Source organism: Ursus americanus, chromosome X, assembly GCF_024610735.1.
Source record: "Ursus americanus isolate L20-20 chromosome X, mUrsAme1.1.p, whole genome shotgun sequence".
Lineage (NCBI taxonomy): Eukaryota > Metazoa > Chordata > Mammalia > Carnivora > Ursidae > Ursus > Ursus americanus.
Window position 1 is genome coordinate 96967905 of NC_142164.1, and position 17587 is coordinate 96985491.

At 41.3% G+C, this 17587-nt stretch overlaps 1 protein-coding gene across 14 annotated transcripts in view; it reads left to right on the forward strand.

Moving 5' to 3' along the window:
* DMD (dystrophin) overlaps nucleotides 1–17587 on the forward strand; it is a 2097152-nt gene that overhangs the window by 1998054 nt on the left and 81511 nt on the right. For all 14 annotated transcript variants that reach the window (XM_087859359.1, XM_087859361.1, XM_087859356.1 and 11 more), the window contains 2 exons: nucleotides 762–847; nucleotides 2933–3090. In XM_087859359.1, coding sequence (XP_087715485.1) covers nucleotides 762–847; nucleotides 2933–3090 — 244 coding nt within the window. The remainder of the gene's footprint in view (nucleotides 1–761; nucleotides 848–2932; nucleotides 3091–17587) is intronic.

Sequence of the window (17587 nt, forward strand, 5' to 3'; positions counted from 1 at the left end):
TTTTCCTGTTTCATTTTTTTCCCACAGATAAAATGAACCATTTATAAGTTTGTCATGAAGAATGCTTTATTTCAGCTTTATATGAAAAGTGAAAGCGTAAACATATTTAAAACATTGATATAAGAATAGGTTGTTTTTTAAATTGCTCAAGATCATATATTTGAATATTCTTTAATAGAGGATATTGTATTTTTCTTAAGATAAATGTGTGTATTTTATATTATGTGTCACATGGCCTCAAGAGAGTGGTTTTTCTTCTCAATCAAGGGCAGACTGATGACAGTCTATGAGTGCTGGGTTTTTCTTGGGGGGCTTCAATAAGCGCGGTAGGCAGTGTGTCGAGTAACCCAGATAACTTGGTGCACAGTAGTAATCCTTCCACTTACCAACTTAAACCCAGGTGGCTGTCCATTGAATAGAAGGATATTTTTAATTCTTTTTATGTAGAGCTACTGTTACATTTCAAGTAAGGGCTTTTAAGAATCAAAAACTTGGTAAATGTTCCTTGGTCAAAGGGGTCGCATTTCCATTGTGTTCTGGGCCATGAGCCAGATAGATAAGGAAGATAACAAAGATAGTACATAATGAACAGACAAGTTCTTCACAGATCTTAGTAAGACCATTGGTTTCATACAACAGTGGTCAGTAGAGTTCCCATATCCAAGGGTTTGTTTTTCTTTCTTTTTTTTTTTTTTCTTAAGAAGCGTTTACCGTCTACTAAAGTGTCAGTAATTGTTTTCTGGTTCGATTATTCATAACAGGGGACGCACGGGGAGGATCCGGGTCCTGTCCTTTAAAACTGGCATCATTTCTCTGTGCAAAGCCCATCTGGAAGACAAGTACAGATGTAAGTCATGTGTATTAACTCTGTATTCTTTTATTAACGTTAGCTAATTATACCACGGTTTTAGATGGGGAATGCCTAGTGTTCCGATGTGACAGCGGGTCCCTCTTATAAGATACAGAACTGCTTTGAGAGTGTCCTCCAACTTGGTTTGTGCCGTTGTCTGTCGAACATGAAATGGCAGGTATTTAAATAGAGAATGAGGATTAACTTCTCCAGCCCAAGTATTATTTTACATTACATTGACTGTGTCTGAATAAAACACATGTTCCTAGAGGATAAAGTCTGATTTCCTAACCCCTTTGTAGAAGTCAGAAAAATAAATGTGAAGGTTTAATCCCTGCACTTGCTTAGTCTTTGGATTCTTATTTAAAGAGTACTCTCTGGCATTCGTGTTCCAGAAACATTGTTTATTTTATAATCATCTTACTGCAAGTCGTACAGACATATCCAGTTCTGTGACGTGACTAACATTTTATTACTGGAGACACAGATAGCTTGCCATTTCTTACGGGGTAAATATCGCCTTATAGAACTTCCTTTTGGGTAGCCCTTGGGTTCTTTGGCTTAAAATGCGTGAATCGAAATGAAAAGCAAATGCTAGAGGAGCAATGGTTGCGATGACGAAGCGAGCGTTCATTCCCATTGTGGAGGACGGTGCTTGTTTTGCGCCTTTAAAGGCTCCTAAGAAGTCTTGATGGTAGGAATATTAAGCAAACCTCGCCTATCATGTCATTTCTCTTTTCCCCTAAGGCCTAGCCACACAGGGGTGAGGTGTGCTGAGCTTAAGGATGGGCAGGAGATAAAAGAGATTGAATTACTCCAAAGCCCCTCTGTGTCCTACTGCTCCTTTCCCCCCAGGAGTTAGCCACAAAATACACAGGCCCCTTTTAGCTCTCACTTTTATGTTGTTTCCACTTGAGTTTTTTTTTTTTAATCCTCAGATCCAAAGGGGGAAAAAAAAAACTGAACGGCTTTCGTTAACCATTTAAAAAGGTATTTTGGGTAAAGGAGAATATTTCTGTGGGTTTTCCTCCTTTAAATAGTGGAATTACATGTTACTTTATAATCTTACTTTATCAATGATAAGGTCATCTTAATACCAAAGGGCGGTTTGAGCCTGTGTTTCAAATGACTAAGAGGGAACACGTTTTGAGGTTGGTGAAACACAAATATGAACTTCAAATTGGGAAAGGTGAAGATAATTGATAATTAAAAAAAAATCTGTGCGTGTGTATTGAAGAGATAGTAAAAGGTGTGTACGCCGTCTCGCTTTTGAGATTGGCGTCTTAGATACCTGGTTATATTCAATTACTTGCAGTTTAAAATGTGCTTATAAAAAGGAAAAGCTTCCTTGAATTTACTTTTGTTGGCAACTTTGCTTTGAATATAAGGTATGATTGGAATGATTTTATTTCTGAGAACAAGACGTACATGGCAAGTGTTGGGTGTGTTCGTTCATTCCGTGACACTGCTGCTACACAGCTGACCAAATACGGTCCCTGCCCTCACGGAGGATATCATGCATCAGCCACAAAGACAGACATGTGTTAGATCAATGACAGTGTAAAGTGATAGGAGCTAATTTACAAATATATACAGGATCCTGTGGGAACACATGCAAGAAACTCAATGATCTTATGACTTCATAAAGAAGTTCCAATTTAGGTACATTTTTGAATCTCTGATGTCCAAAGGGGATGGTGCTTTGGACCAGTTATATGGTTCTTACTGATAAAATACTTATTTTATGATAGTGGTTACATCCTGGATATAAAATATTTCCCAAAGGATTACATTCTGGCTTAGGAAAATTCAGGTGTCAAGACTGTGTGTAAACGTGCATTTCTTGTAGGGCTGTAGTTTATTTAAAAGCTGTCGTGCTTTATATATACACACGATGATGATTAACTTGATCCATAAAAATAGTAAATGTGCAGATGAGCATGAATTGGAACGAACCCGTCTCTGTGGGAATATTGGCTACTCTCTGTAGGTAGTGCTTGGAATGGAGGTGGTTGGTGGGTTCTGCTAGCATCGACGTGGTGCTGCGTTTTGATTGTTGAAATGCTCTTCTTCCTTTTGTAGACCTTTTCAAGCAAGTGGCAAGTTCCACAGGATTTTGTGACCAGCGCAGACTGGGCCTCCTCCTGCATGACTCTATCCAAATCCCAAGACAGTTGGGTGAAGTCGCATCCTTCGGGGGCAGTAACATTGAGCCGAGTGTCAGGAGCTGCTTCCAATTCGTGAGTTACTCACCTTCTTAAGTAACATGTTTCTTTTTTGTATTTTAGAAATTAACAAAAAAATAAATAAAAACAAGCAACTTGAGTTTCTCACATTAGCTCGGGTGTAGGCAGGTAGGAAGGGGATTGATACTTGAGACCTTTGGAGGCAGTGGCTTCTGGACTCTGGCTTTTGGGAGAGAAGACAGTATAGAGGAAGGAAAAGAAATCTGTCTGCAGCAGGGGACCCCATGTTTAATAAGAAGGTGCTGGGAAGGAAGGAAGTCTGTGGTGGTTCAGCAAGAGCAGAGATAAATTTCCAGCCACAGAAATCCTTTATGAATAAGAAACTAACTTTTGTAGGTGAGTCTTTTAACCTCTCAGCTTTTTTTCCTTTATTTTTTAAAGATTTTATTTATTTATTTGAGAGAAAGCAGGAGCAGGGGCAGAAGCAGAGGGAAAGAGAGAGGCAGACTCCCTGCTGAGCACGGAGCCTGCCTTGGGGCTCCATCACAGGACCCTGAGATCATGACCTGAGCTGAAGGCAAATGCTTAACCCACTGAGCCACCCGGGCGCCTCTCTTTATTCTTTTTTAACCCAATTCTATCATCATAGCCTCCTTTGCAGTGGCTGTTGGTAAAGAGTTGAGATGACTATGATTTTTTGAAGTGGCCCTTCTGTAGCTTTGACATTCCTCTGTTATCGCAAGGCCTGAATGGCGACTCCACATATAACAAGGTCAGAGGTTTATGCTCTGCTGGTGTCCGTCCCTCGCCCAGCACATGGCTTATCCATTCTTATCCGGGCCTGTGGCCTCTTCCACACCATGGTCGGTGCCCCAAGAAACACTGTCTTCCTTCCGAGACTCTGAGCACTCCATTGAGAGGCATGGAGGCTGTTCCTCTTGTTGGCGGAGGTGGGTAATGCTGCAGTGAACATCTTTATGCATGTAGCTCTTTTCCTTGATTGAAGTTTTCCCTTAGGATAAATTCTCAGGAATGGAGTTATTTGACTAAAAGATAGGAGTTTTGTGGCTTTCGATACGTATTACCGATGGCTTGTTGTCAGAAGTTGTTCCATCTGTAACACCACCAGCCCTGAAGGAGTGAGATACTTGTAATACCCCGTTATTCATTCTGGTCTTAGGTTTGCTTGGATTTTTTTTTTTTTAATGCTAAGAGCTGTTTTTCTTTTATGGGGTTTCTCAATCCATTGTAATCCTGTGAACAATAGAACTAGCCATAGAGATAACCAGATAACTGGGTTAGACATATGGTCTTTGACCACAGTATAGGGTAAAACCACAGAAGACCTCCTAGGCAGAACGTTGTAAATATTTAGATGTTTAAAGCTATTTGAGCATTCACTTTAAAGTTAACCAGGCACACCAACGAAATGCCCACATAACAAGCCCCTTTATGTAGCATTAGACATACTGTTTGGATTGTTGGGCCAAAGTTATGGCACAGTAGCTATAAATGTAGAATAAATGTGGAGAAATAAATGCATTTTTTTTGCCTCATACTCAAACTTCCCCAAATGTAAATAGACTATCAGTACCTCTAGATTTTTTTTTGCACTCTATTCCAGAAAGGAGACACAAGAAACTTTCATAAAATGAATATTAACGGCCACAAATAATCCAGATTCTTTTTTTTAAATCCAGTTAGAAAACAGCTTGTAATGGCCTGAGTTGTTTTTCCTAAGCGTTGTTTTCTCTTTAGTCAAATTTCAGTTACTCTTTAAATTCTAGTTGTAAAGCACACTCAGGTGTCGATATAACTGCACATGCACACAGTTGTGTGTGTGCTGTGGCTTGGGTTGAGGGTGAGGGTCAGAATGTAAGTGTGCCGACGGGCGTCAAGGGCCGCTGGAGCCCTTGTCCTATCGTCCCACAGTACGGCCTGCAACTGCAGCTACCACCCCCCTCACTGCAGGCTCTGGCTCTTTAAAAAAAAAAATTAGTTATGGGAGGGGGTGGGGGAGGAGCAGAGGGAGAGAATCTCAGGGAGACTCCCCACTGAGCATGGAGCCCGGTTTGGGGGGGGCGGGGCTTGATCTCATGACCCTGAGATCATGACCTGAGCTGAAACCAAGAGTCGGACACTCAACCGACTGAGCCACGCAGGTGCCCCTGGCTCTATTTTAGTTGAAATACACAATCTACTTGACATTTTACATGGTTTAGATGTAAGGTGTACAACACGTTGACAATGCATTAATATATTGTATTGTGATTGCCATTGCAGTGACAGTTAGCTCTTCTAGCACGTCATATCATCAGCATTTCTTTGGTAGGGGTAAGTAAGATGTCGTCTCTGACTCTGTAGAGTGAGAGTCAGGACAAGGGCTCACGAACAGAAGTTCTGCCTTCCCAAATGCTGTGCCCTTATCAGCAGCCACGTCCCTGTACATCCACGTGCCGCATCCTTTGGCTGGATGCCCCCGTTCTTCCCCGACCACGTGTCTCTGTCATGGTAATAGCACCACTGTCTTCTCAGTGTCAGAACTTGGTACTCAGTCTGTCCTCACATATTTAGTGAATGTGTCCTAGCTAGCCAGTCTCCAAGCTCTTGGGAATGTCTTCTGTGAGCCTGGGGAGGGGGGGGGCAGTGGGGGGTCTCTGTCAAGAGAAGAACAGGGGTAACAGGTGGATGTTATTTTCTTCTCTCTACTCTATGGTATTTTCTGAATTTTCTTCTTTGAACATTCAGAATTCGAAAAAAAATGAGTAAAGTACTAACTTTTTTTGTTTTTAAGAGAAAGAAACCTCTTTTGTCTGGTCTCCTTCCTTGCCACTCTTACTATTTACTACACCCTGACTTTGTCGTTGCTCTTACTGCTCTCATACTGGTTTTAAAGAAATGTATTCGCTCTATGATACCATGTGTAGAAATCCGTTTCTCCCCATGGCCCACTGAACAAATCCTAATTTGTCTGATTCTCCGAGCTTTCCTAATCTACTTCCGTAACCACCCACCGCCAGCTTTCACCACCATGAAACGCTTCTCCCTACCCTTCGTACCTACTATGCTTACAAATAATATCCTTACAGTTGCTACTGATAATCATACCTGACCTTTGTTCACATGAATTCTGCCCTTGAATCTCATCAATCCTTTGAGGAGAACGAAATGGGCAGGTTTGGGGATTGTGTTTTTCTTGTTATTTAAATGAATGAATGCTTTACCTCTGCCCCTCAAGGCCCTCAGCCGGCAGAAGACTAATTCCTAGTCCGATGTCCCCAAACCCCCGCTTACCACCCCAGTCCCAACTACGCAGTTTTGATTCTGCTCTCCACCCTCCCGAGGTGACGTAACAGGCCTTTTATTCTGGGTCCCTGCTGGAATATGAGCTGCCATACCACAATAGGAACGTAGGGGATGTTTCTGGTCGGATGTTGGGCACATTCTGTGTGTACAGAGCCAGGCGAGCTTTATGTTACTTAGACTTGGGTAACTTGCTAGTCATCTGCAATCAGGTTCAACTGCTCTGTTTTGTTGACTTCACAATCCACGTCCTGGGCCTGGCGTGCGCTCCCTTGGCCAGGTGCTCCGGCAGGCACCTCGCGTTGCCCTGTGCACCGTGAAAGAAAATGTGCTGTTTGCTGCAGGGAAAGATAACACGAGTGAAAATGCCCTTTGCCCTTTGTTTGAAGTGTAGAGACCTTGGGACTGGAGCCAGGCTGGTTCCTTCAGCAAGGTTGAGCTCAAAGACCTGTTTCTAAACCTCAGGAAACAGAAGGCAAGTGCTTTTTTTTTCTCCTACGAATGCGTTCCTGGTATCATAGAAGAAGTTGACTGCAGAAGAAAACTTATTTCTTTCGGGTTGGTGCAGTTAGAAAGGTGTTGCTGCTGATTCAGACAAGAGCCTAGGAGTGGCGGGGAGGGAGGGCTGTTTGCAGGCGCAGGCCTCCCTGGGGGATCTTGTGAAGCTTTCCTTAGCTCAGGTCTGGATCTCTCCGTTCTGGAGATAGGGTGCACAAGAGTGTGAATGTACTTCACTACCACCGAAGTGGCCAATTAAAAATGGGTAAGATAATAAATTCTAGGGTATGTGTACTTAACCACAATAAAGAAAGTTGGGGAAGAAACCCCCAAATAGTTCTAAATCAGAGAGTAACGAAAATCACCATCACACGCGAGTATAATGTTTTGCCTATATTTAAAAAATCAGTATAGGTCTTTCAAGGAATTACCCAGTAAGCCAGGACCCAAAGTCATATCTGTGGATATCAAAAAGGAGAATTCTCCATAAATGTATGGATTTGACAGTAGTGGTATCTTCATTGATAGTAAATGAGGCAACAGGGTAATGTTTCAACTTTAGAACCTTACTGCAGTCAACACATTTAGTGGGAAACTGACACTTTCAGGTAGTAGAAGTGAAGTTTTGGAACTGGTTTTTTTTTTTTTTTAAGATTTTATTTATTCATTTGACACACAGAGCGAGAGAGCACAGGTGGGGTGAGGGGCAGAGGCAGAGGGAGAAGCAGGCTCCCGCTGAGTAGGGAGCCCGATGCAGGGCTCCATCCCAGGACCCCGATGCAGGGCTCCATCCCAGGACCCTGGGATCATCACCTGAGCCGAAGGCAGACGCTTCACCTACTGAGCCACCCAGGCGCCCCGAAACTAGGTTCTTTCAATTAATGCATCATCAGGTTGTTCTTTATTTCATAATCCATGGAAGCAGCTCCATTGTCAGTGTAGATCGATCCTTATGACCTGCGTAAGGCCAGCCAAGCCCTGGCAGTGAGTCACACAGACTGCCCAAAGGCACGTTGGAGATGGACTGCATCTCTCCTTTTTCTGATGAGAAAACTGAAGCCTAGAGAGGCAGGACTTACTGCATTCTACATACTGCAATTACATCATGTCAGATCTAGACAGAAGGCCTAAGTTCCCTATGTTCCAAGCCAGTATTTCCTTCTGCTGAACCATCTGAGTGGATGGCTTTAACTGGTTCAAATACCAGACTGAACAAAGAGCTAAAAAACATGATCCCTCATATGAATTTTTGGTTCTAATAGGATGACACGGGTAAATGAACACCCTTATCACTACCGCAATGCGCGCGCACACACACACACACACACACACACACACACACACACACACACCACGCATGCCCCATGATCTTGAAGATCTTCTATTCCCAGTGGCAGGTGGCTAAGTCTTCCTGCAAATGAAACCAAGTGGGAAAACTTTGTATCTTAAGGGACTCCACAAAAGAGTCGTGTATCTGTAAATTGGTATTTGGCAGTGCCCTGAGAAGTATCCCCCTCCCCCATGATAGTTTGTAGTGTTTTCTGCTGTAAGCATTTGAAGGACTTTATTGTTTGGATGAATTCGGTATACCAACTTTATATCCAGTATGCTTCACCTACAAGAGCTTGGGCACCAGACTCTGTTTATTTTACATCAGTTTCCTGCCTCCTGTTGTAGTCATGCATTCAAAATGAATAAGTTGCTTTTTCATCTGTCCTGTGAATTTTTATGTTCGTGTGACAGAAATGAATACCATCAATGTACAGTAGCTGTAATAGAGAATGATACAGAATGAGAATAAATTACAACCTCAACTATTGAGAACAAGTATCTCCCCCCATCCCTCCCTCGTGTAAATAATCATTCCAGAAAACCTGGAGTAGTGAGTGGCAGAGTGGGTATTGCATAGGCCCTAAAGCCAACTCCCTGGGTTTGAATCCCAGCTCTGCTATTTTTTTTTTTTTTACCTGTCTGGCCCCTGTGCTCTCGGGGTGCTTGCAGGGGGCTCAGTGAGCCGGTACAGGCGGAACACTCAGAGTTGCAGCAGGCACATAGCGGGTACTTAGTAACTATTAGCTTCAGACGATCTAAAGTGTATTGTAACATGAGCATATCCTACCAAGATTAAGAATTCCTTTTATCTATAACCGAGCATCTGTGGATTCGATTTTAGAGACTCTTGACATACTGTTTTCTCTCTGAGTGTGAAAATACCATGCCAGGACATTTCTGAATCAGTTTGACAGCATTCTTCATGCCAATTGATCACATTTTATATTATCCATCCTTAAAATAAGTCCTAAAAATTCTACTTTGCTTAGGTTGCCTTTAACTTTTTGTTCAGTAATTGAAATATAGGCCCTTCAGTTCCATAGACACTCTTTTTACATGCCTTTGGGTGGTAAATGTTGAACTCATGTTCCCTTGAACTCATGGTGGACGCTGACTAGTAACTACAGTATTAGTTCCTACAATGTGGTATGCAGAAATAGAGGTGTTTTGACCGTGCTTCTATTGGGCCTGCTTATGGACAGAATTCCTGCAGATTTTTGGGAAGGACGTTTTATCAGACTATTATCAGTATTGTCTTGAGTTGACTCTTGCTTCTTAGTTGCTGGGGTTTTTAAATTATAAGCTGTGGCGGGTTTAGCTTTACGGTTATCCGTTGAATTTGTTGTGGTTTGTGTGGTTGACTTCTTAGTGTGGGGTGATGGTTATTTTCTTCAGTATTTTAAGGGTAGGTTTGTGTTGTAGTTGAAACCTGTTTCATTCATACACTTAAACTGCTAAAGAAGATAATTGGTGTCCTTTTCTTTGCTCAACATTCTTTAAAAAAATAGATTTTACTTACTTATCTGAGACCGAGAGAGCGCACCAGAGGGAGTGGGGGCAGAGGGAGAGGGAGAAGCAGACTCCCCGCTCAGCGTGGAGCCCTACACAGGACTCATCCCAGGCCTGTGAGATCACAACCTGAGCCAAAGTCAGGCACTCAACTGACTGCGCCACCCTGGTGCCCCTCTTTGTTAAAAGGTCTAAGTAGTCCTTCATTCTTATGACCAAATTTCCCCTTTCCTCCTTCCTCCCTGCCTTCCTTTCTCCCTCCTTCCATCTTTCCCTTTCCTTCCCACAAGAGTTGAGTCAGAGGTGCTAATGAAAACAAAAATTTATGAGAGCCATGCTTTCAGTTAGAAGAATATTCTAGATTCCCTTTAATCAGTTCACCATTAATTCTAATTCACATTGAAACTTACCCAAAAAACTCATGGAAACAAGGATACATGAGTTCAATATTGCCATTTTCTTTTTTCCTTGTTTGTCACTGGCTTATAAATTGCATTTTTAGTGGAAGGTTCTTTCTGCAAAGATTATTTAAGATGAAGGATAGTGTAAAACTTCCTCCTGGGATATCCTTATCTGTTTATCCAGGGTCCTTAGTGTATCTTGATTCTCTAACAGCTAGAGGTTTTTTTGTTTTGTGTTTGGGGGTTTTTTTGGCATTTGATAAAATGTTTTATTTATTATTTATATATTTAGAGGCGGGGTGGGGAGTGCAGAGGGAAAGAGTGAATCTTAAGCAGATTCCACACCCAGTGCAGAGCCTGATGGGGGTGGGGCTCGATCTCACCACCCTGAGATCATGAACTGAGTCAAAATCAGTTGGACTTTGAACAGACTAAGCCACCCAGGCATCCCTGATAAAATAATTTTTTTAAAGATTTTATTTTTATTTATGTGACAGAGAGACAGCCAGTGAGAGAGGGAACACAAGCAGGGGAAGTGGGAGAGGAAGAAGCAGGCTCATAGCGGAAGAGCCCGATGTGGGGCTCGATCCCATAACGCTGGGATCACGCCCTGAGCCGAAGGCAGACGCTTAACGACTGCGCTACCCAGGCGCCCCCTTGATAAAATAATTTTTAAATTTTTTCTTTTTTTTAAAGCAACATTTAGAAAAAAAAAAGCATGCAATTAAATTTATTCCATGGTCAGTTCTATGAGTTTAAATAAATGCATTATGTCACCATCACTAGAGTCAAGACACAGGACATTCCCATCACCCCTAAAATTCCCTCTTCCTTTGTTGTAATCCCGTCTGCTCCCAGTCTCTGGAAACCATTACTCTGTTTTCTGTTCCTATGGTTTTGCCTTTTCCTAAACTGGATTTCAAATGAGTTAACAGTGTGTCTTGAACTTTAGCAAAACATGTCCTGATAACATACTTGAGAAAGTATTTTCTGTGATACTTACAGACAGATGTATGTATGTATGAAACTTTTCTGTTAAGTAAAACTCTCTAGCATAAATTAATGTGGAGCATACTTACGGATTTGCATAGATTTAAAAATTGTGCTTACGTTCCCTGGAGCCATGGTGTTAATTGGTTTATTAGTCAGGTGGAGTGGAGAGCCTGAGGTCAGGACAGTTGTCCTTGAACATGTAAATGAAGAGTGGATAATCACCATGTGTTATTGTTTGGGCTGATTTTTATCTTTAATGGGTAATTCAGAGTCCTGATTAATATTTAGAGCGGTGACTGCTGGCCTCCAACCTGCTCATTATTTTCAGAACTTTAAATAAAATACTTGATTTCTACCCAAGACAGCAGTTACAGGAAGCCTTTTACTTCTTCTTGTCTCACAAACACAACTCTTGACCTCTCCATCTTTATTTCACACATGAAAAATGTCCATAAATGTGGGGATTCTTAAACTTTTTTAAGCTGAAAATTCACAGGAACCTTGGAAAAGCACATCTAGGCAGAGTAGGAGAGGGCGTTTTTGGAGCAGTGTAGCTGAGAGAACGGGGAGGAAATCAGTTTGGTGTTAGGTTTTTATTTCTTGAGAAAAGTAATCATGAAGAGCCTTTCACATTTTATACCAGTGCCATTAATGCCATCTCCCCCCACCCTTTAACAATCATTAAAGTCACTCTTCGGCAGCTGGGTGGCTCAGTCGGTTGGGCGTCTACCTCTGGCTCAGGTCAAGATCCCAGGGTCCTGGGATCCAGCGCCACATCAGGCTCCCTGCTCAGCAGGGAGTCTGCTTCTCCCTCTCTCTCTGCCCCTCCCCCTGCTTGTGCTTTCTCTCTCTCTCTCTGTCAAATAAATAAAATCTTTAAAAAAAAAAAAGTAAAGTCACTCTACCCTCCCACCTGCCTTGCCCTCCCCCATGAAGGGGTGATTTGGAAGAAACCGTGGTTTACAACCGGCATTTTATTTTGGAAAAAGTTTAAGCATAAAGAAGAATGGAAAGGCTAGTGTAACGAGCACCCATACGTCTCATACATGCAGCCTTTGGTTAGCATTTTATCCCATGAACATTCCCCTTCCTCCAGCTCACTCTGTGTAGGTACTTTCCCCTTTACTATTTAAAAGTCAAAGGACATCACAATATAAAACATAAACCCCTAAACACTTCACCACACATATTTTTTTAAAGGACTTTCTCCTCCATAACTGCAAAGCTATCATCACGCAAATTTCACGTTGATGCAGTAACACATTGAAATTTCCCCATTGCCCTAGAATGTTCTTTATCAGTGACTCTTTTCTTCTAGGATCTAGTCAGGGCTTTTGTCTTAGATTTGCTTGTCATGTCTCTATACATGCACTTAATCTGAACAGTCCCCTAGCATTCTTCTTCTTTCATGACCATGGCATCTTGGAAGAGCTCAGACCACTTCTCTTGAAGAATGTCCTATATTTGGGATTTTTCTAGTTATTTCCTCCTGTTTAGATTCAGGTTAAAATTTTTTGGCTAGAAGACAATAGAGGTGATGTTGTCTCCTCATGATGTCACATCTGGAGGGACAAAAGAACACTTTGTTTTTATTGATAATGCTAAGTATGTTAAGGCAGTGTCTGCCAGATATTTCCATTGTAAAAGTATCCTTTTCCCTTTGTCATTAGGAAGTCATTTGTGTGATATTTTGAGACTCTGAATATCCTATTCCTTAAGAACCTTTCACCCTATAATTTTAGCCTCCCCTGATGATCCCTTTCTAAATCAAAGATCATATTGGTGGTTATGTAAGAGCGATTTTCTGATTCTGTCTTTCTTTCCGTACGTAGTAGCTGGGTTTCTTCAGTAAAGAAGAATTCCCACTTCTCCCCTCTCTGTTTTTGAGTATCACCACAGACATCCAAAGTGATGTTGAATGTACAAGAAAAGAGACTTCTCCTGACTGAGCTGCCTTTGGATACGCTTTTTGCCATGGCGCTACCTAAAATGCCAGTGTACAGAATCGATGGTCCTTTTCCTCCATAGCAATATAAACATATATTTAATAAATACATTTCGGGGGGCACCTGGGTGGCTCAGTCGGTTGCATCTGCCTTCGGTCAGTTCATGATCCCAGGGTCCTGGGATTGAGTCCTGCATCGGTCTCCCTGCTCAGCGGAGAGCCTGCTTCTCCCTCTCCCACTCCCCACTGCTCGTTCTCTCTCTCTCTCAAATAAATGAATAAAATCTTTATAAATACATATACATACATACATTTCTGTGTCAGCCAGCTCTTTTATAGGAGTGACAAGTTAACCAAAGCATGTACCGTGGATTGAGATGCTCATAGGCTTTTCTGTTTCTTCTTTTCCTTTTATGCTACTTCAGTATAGATCGACCTGAACCTGTCAGTCCTTGTAGTTCATATATGCCGTAGCATGTAATGGAGGGAGGAAGGATACGTATTACCGAAAAGAAGGGGAAAAGGAGGTGATCAAAAAGATAGGAGTATGTGTTTATCACAGCGGGTTTTGAGGATTCACTTGTACTTTCATACAGGTGTCAGGAGAGGAGTATAGAGTTTTGTTCAAGGTATAGTAGCTGGGCATTATCCCAGGGAGGCCTTACTTAGATTCTATCAGAGCCTCTAGAACTCTCAGACAAGTTAAAGATTCCAAAGATTTCAGAGATCAGCCTGTCTGTTCTCCTCAGAAATCACTTCTGTCTTTACTTTTTAAGACTACTTTACGTGTACATATCGAAGTATTAAATTAACAGATCATCTTGAGCTGTTTCCTTAACTTCTTTAAGCCTTTTTTCTTCTGTAACATAAACATATTGTACAGGAGCTACGTATCCCCAAGTTTTTTTTTATTTCTCATATCTTCTCTATTAATGAATTGTTCATTATTAAACTTATTTTTAAAGTGTGCAATTTGGTAATTTTTGACATGTGAATTCACGTGATGAATCCATTACAGCGATAGAAATGAGCATATCTATCCCTCCAAAAAGTGTTTTTAGGCCTCTTGGTAATCCCTCCAGGTCCTCCCAGGTCCCCTGCCACCCAGCCTCATCTCTAGATGACAACTTACCTGCTTTCTGTCACTATAGATTATTTTGCAAAGTTTGTAATTCTATGCAAATGAATTTTATAGGATGTACTCCTTTTTGCCTGGCTTTTACTCAGTATAACTGGGCATTGAGGAGGGCACATGTTGGGATGAGCACTGGGTGTTATATACAACTAATGAATCGTTGAACACTACAACAAAAACTTAAGATGTACTATATGCTGGCTAACTGAACATAATAAAAATAAATAAAATTTAAAAAATGAAATTTATTTATATTGTGTGTATCCATACTTCATTCTTTTTAAATTACTAAACAGTATTACCTTGTATGGGTATTCCACAATTTGTTTTTTTCTCCTGTTCATTTTTTGAAATTTTAATTCCGGTATAATTAGCATACAGTGTTATATTAGTTTCAGGTGTACAATATAGTGATTCAACATTTCGTACAACACCCAGTGCTCATCACGACAAGGGTGCTCCTTAATCCCCTTCACCTGTTTCACTCACTACCCCCAGCCCCCTCCCCTCCAGTAACCATCAGTGTGTTCTCTACAGTTAAGAGTCTGTTTCTTGGTTTGGCTGGCTCGTTCACTCGTACTCTCTTTTTAACCTTTGCTTGTCTGTTTAGTTTCTTAAATTCCACATATGAGTGAAATCATATGGTGTTTGTCGTTCTCTGACTGATTTATGTCACTTAGCAGAATACTTTCCAGCTCCGTCCATGTTGTTGCAGATGGCAAGACTTCATTGTTTTTTATCGCTGAGTAGTATTCCATTGTGTGTGTGTGTGTGTGTGTGTGTATACACACACCGCATCTTTTTAAAAAAAAAAGATTTATTGATTTATTTTAGAGAGAGCATGAGTGGGAGGGGTAGAGGGAGAGGAGAGAGAGTCTCAAGCAAACTCTCCGCTGAGCAGGGAGCCCAACACAGGATTCAATCCCAGGAGCCTGAGATCATGACCTGAGTTGAAACCAAGTGTCAAATGCTCAACTGATGGTGCCACCCAGGTGCCCCTTATATACCACATCTTCTTTATCCATTCACCACTGGATAGATACTTGGGCTGTTTCCATAATTTGGTTATTGTGAATAACGCTGCTGTGAACATTGGGGTGCATGTATCCCTTTCTGATTAGATGCTAAATGTTAGGAAAGGTGGAACAGGAAATGGATTACTGTACTCATTTCAAAGCTTGGTCCTTACCAGCAAAGATTACCTGGTCTTCTGCTAATGACACTTTTAACAGAGATAGAAGATACAGAAAAGAGTCCTGTACATACAGTGTGGCCCTTCATGTGAGACCAGCTGTTCTTTGAAGAGAAGCAGCGTAGACTAAGAGCAGGATGTGAACCAGGCTTGTGTGGAAGCTCTCATAAGTGATCCCTGGCGTCCCTTACTACAGTCTCCTCAGCAGCTCAAATGTAAAAAGCCCAAGTATCTTGTGTCTAAGAGGATCAAAATGCCACCTTCCTTCCGTTTTGTTACATGCAAGTTTTGTATAGTTTTATAGGAGAATTTTTTTATCACTCATTTGATTTTCATAAAAATGGGGATTGTTTGGGAGAAGAGTCATTAATATTCTTTACAACTTGTTCTTGTTCCTCCTTTTATGTTCGTTGCTAGTGCAGACTTCTCTCTTATGTAAAATATTCCACTGATGCCCTTGATAGATTTAGAGGTTGTTAAAGAAATTGTAATAACAGCTCTGGGAACAGCCAGGAACTGCCTGTCCTATACCATCTGACTGTGGCCAGCCATTCTCCTTGTAGTTTTAAAGGCTTTGTGTACACACTAATTCACAAAACAGTTTTGATCAATTTACATTTAGCAAATCTTTCCAAACACAAGCTTTATACAATGAGGACCAGAAAAGTTGGGTTGTGAGTTATTAATGCCTTTATCTCTTAACAGCGGTAGCGATATGGAAATGGTTATTTGGATTTATGAAGGGGACATTTTACTAATGGAATAGCAAATAAAAATGGCCAGGAAGGAGAGATGAAACTTTTACCAAAAAAATCTTTGGTTTGTCCTGGTGTTTTCCATAAATTTACCTTTTTCTGTCAGTAAAACTGTTTAGAAATTCTATTCATGCATATGAATGTATTCAACATTAATATATTTAGTTATTTTTCTTTGAAATGGGCAGGAATTCCATTAAATGAAATGACAACATACGTGCACACATGCACGCACGCACACAGTCTCTCGTATCCTAGCTGATTGGGATAATTATTTGCCACGATTAAATACATTGCTGCTACTTTTCATCCTGGAATACACTGCACAGGGTTGTGTATTTGAGAAGCAGCTTGATTTCAAATCAGAGTCCGCAATTTTAGCAGGTTCCCCTGTGACATCTAGGTCGGGGTGTTTTTTTTTTTCCTGGTCCTTTTTCTTTCCTTTCTTCATGATGTATTAACCAACGTGGCTTGTATCTCCCAATTAATAGTGGAACAGACCTATCATGGCTTCTCCATTTCTGTGTTGTAGAGGATAGCTACCTGCTTCTTAGGTGCCCTGCGGGGCTCCCAGGGACGTCTGGTGCTTAGTTAACACTGTGTCCCCTTGTTGGTTTCTGAATTTTGACGAATGAAACATGGTAACATGAGATGTGAACATTAGGCTAGGATTTCTCAGTCTTGGCACTACTGACACTTGGGCCCAGATAATTCTCAGTTGGAGGGGGCTGTCCTTTCCATTGTTGGATATTTAGCAGGATCCTGGCCTCTATCTACCAGACACTGTTAACGTCCCTCCCCCCAGTTGTGACAACCAGAAATGTCCCCAGACATTGTCAGAGTCAGAGATGCAGAACTGTCCGTAGAGCATGGCTGCCTACTTGGGAGATTCTCTGCAGGACCTCCTAGTGTGAAGTCTGTATATTCCAGATCATTCTAAACATATCCTCCAAATTTAGAAAGAGGCTATTAGCTCTTTGGTATATGATGTAATGACAGACAAACCAACAGAGGGACATTTACTTGAAGAAGTTTTTAAAAGTAAACTTGAGACAGTTTGAGAATTACTTATTTTGTCTTCTCCTTAGACAACCCTTCTAGGTTTAATTTTGTTGCTCATTCAGGATGACTCAGCAGTTTTTTAAAAAATTCTAACCTCATTCAGATACTCTGATCCTTCCTTTTATTTATTGTGATCACACTGCAGCTTCATTCCTGTCTCTTCGTTCAGTTCCGCAAACTTTTCCTGGCGGGTGGGAGAGATGGAAACCTAGTTCCTGTCTTCAGGTTTGGGCAAGTTTTTTTTTTAGGTGGTTAGTTCATTTTTTATCATCTGAGAACTGCGTATGGTCTCCTGCGTAACATTTACTTAATACAGTTTTTTTCCCAGTTGATTAAGCATTGACATGATTTTTTCAAAGACTTCAAAGTTGAGATGCTTAATTGCCTTCTCTTAAAAATACAGTATATGTGTTGATGGTAGCTGGG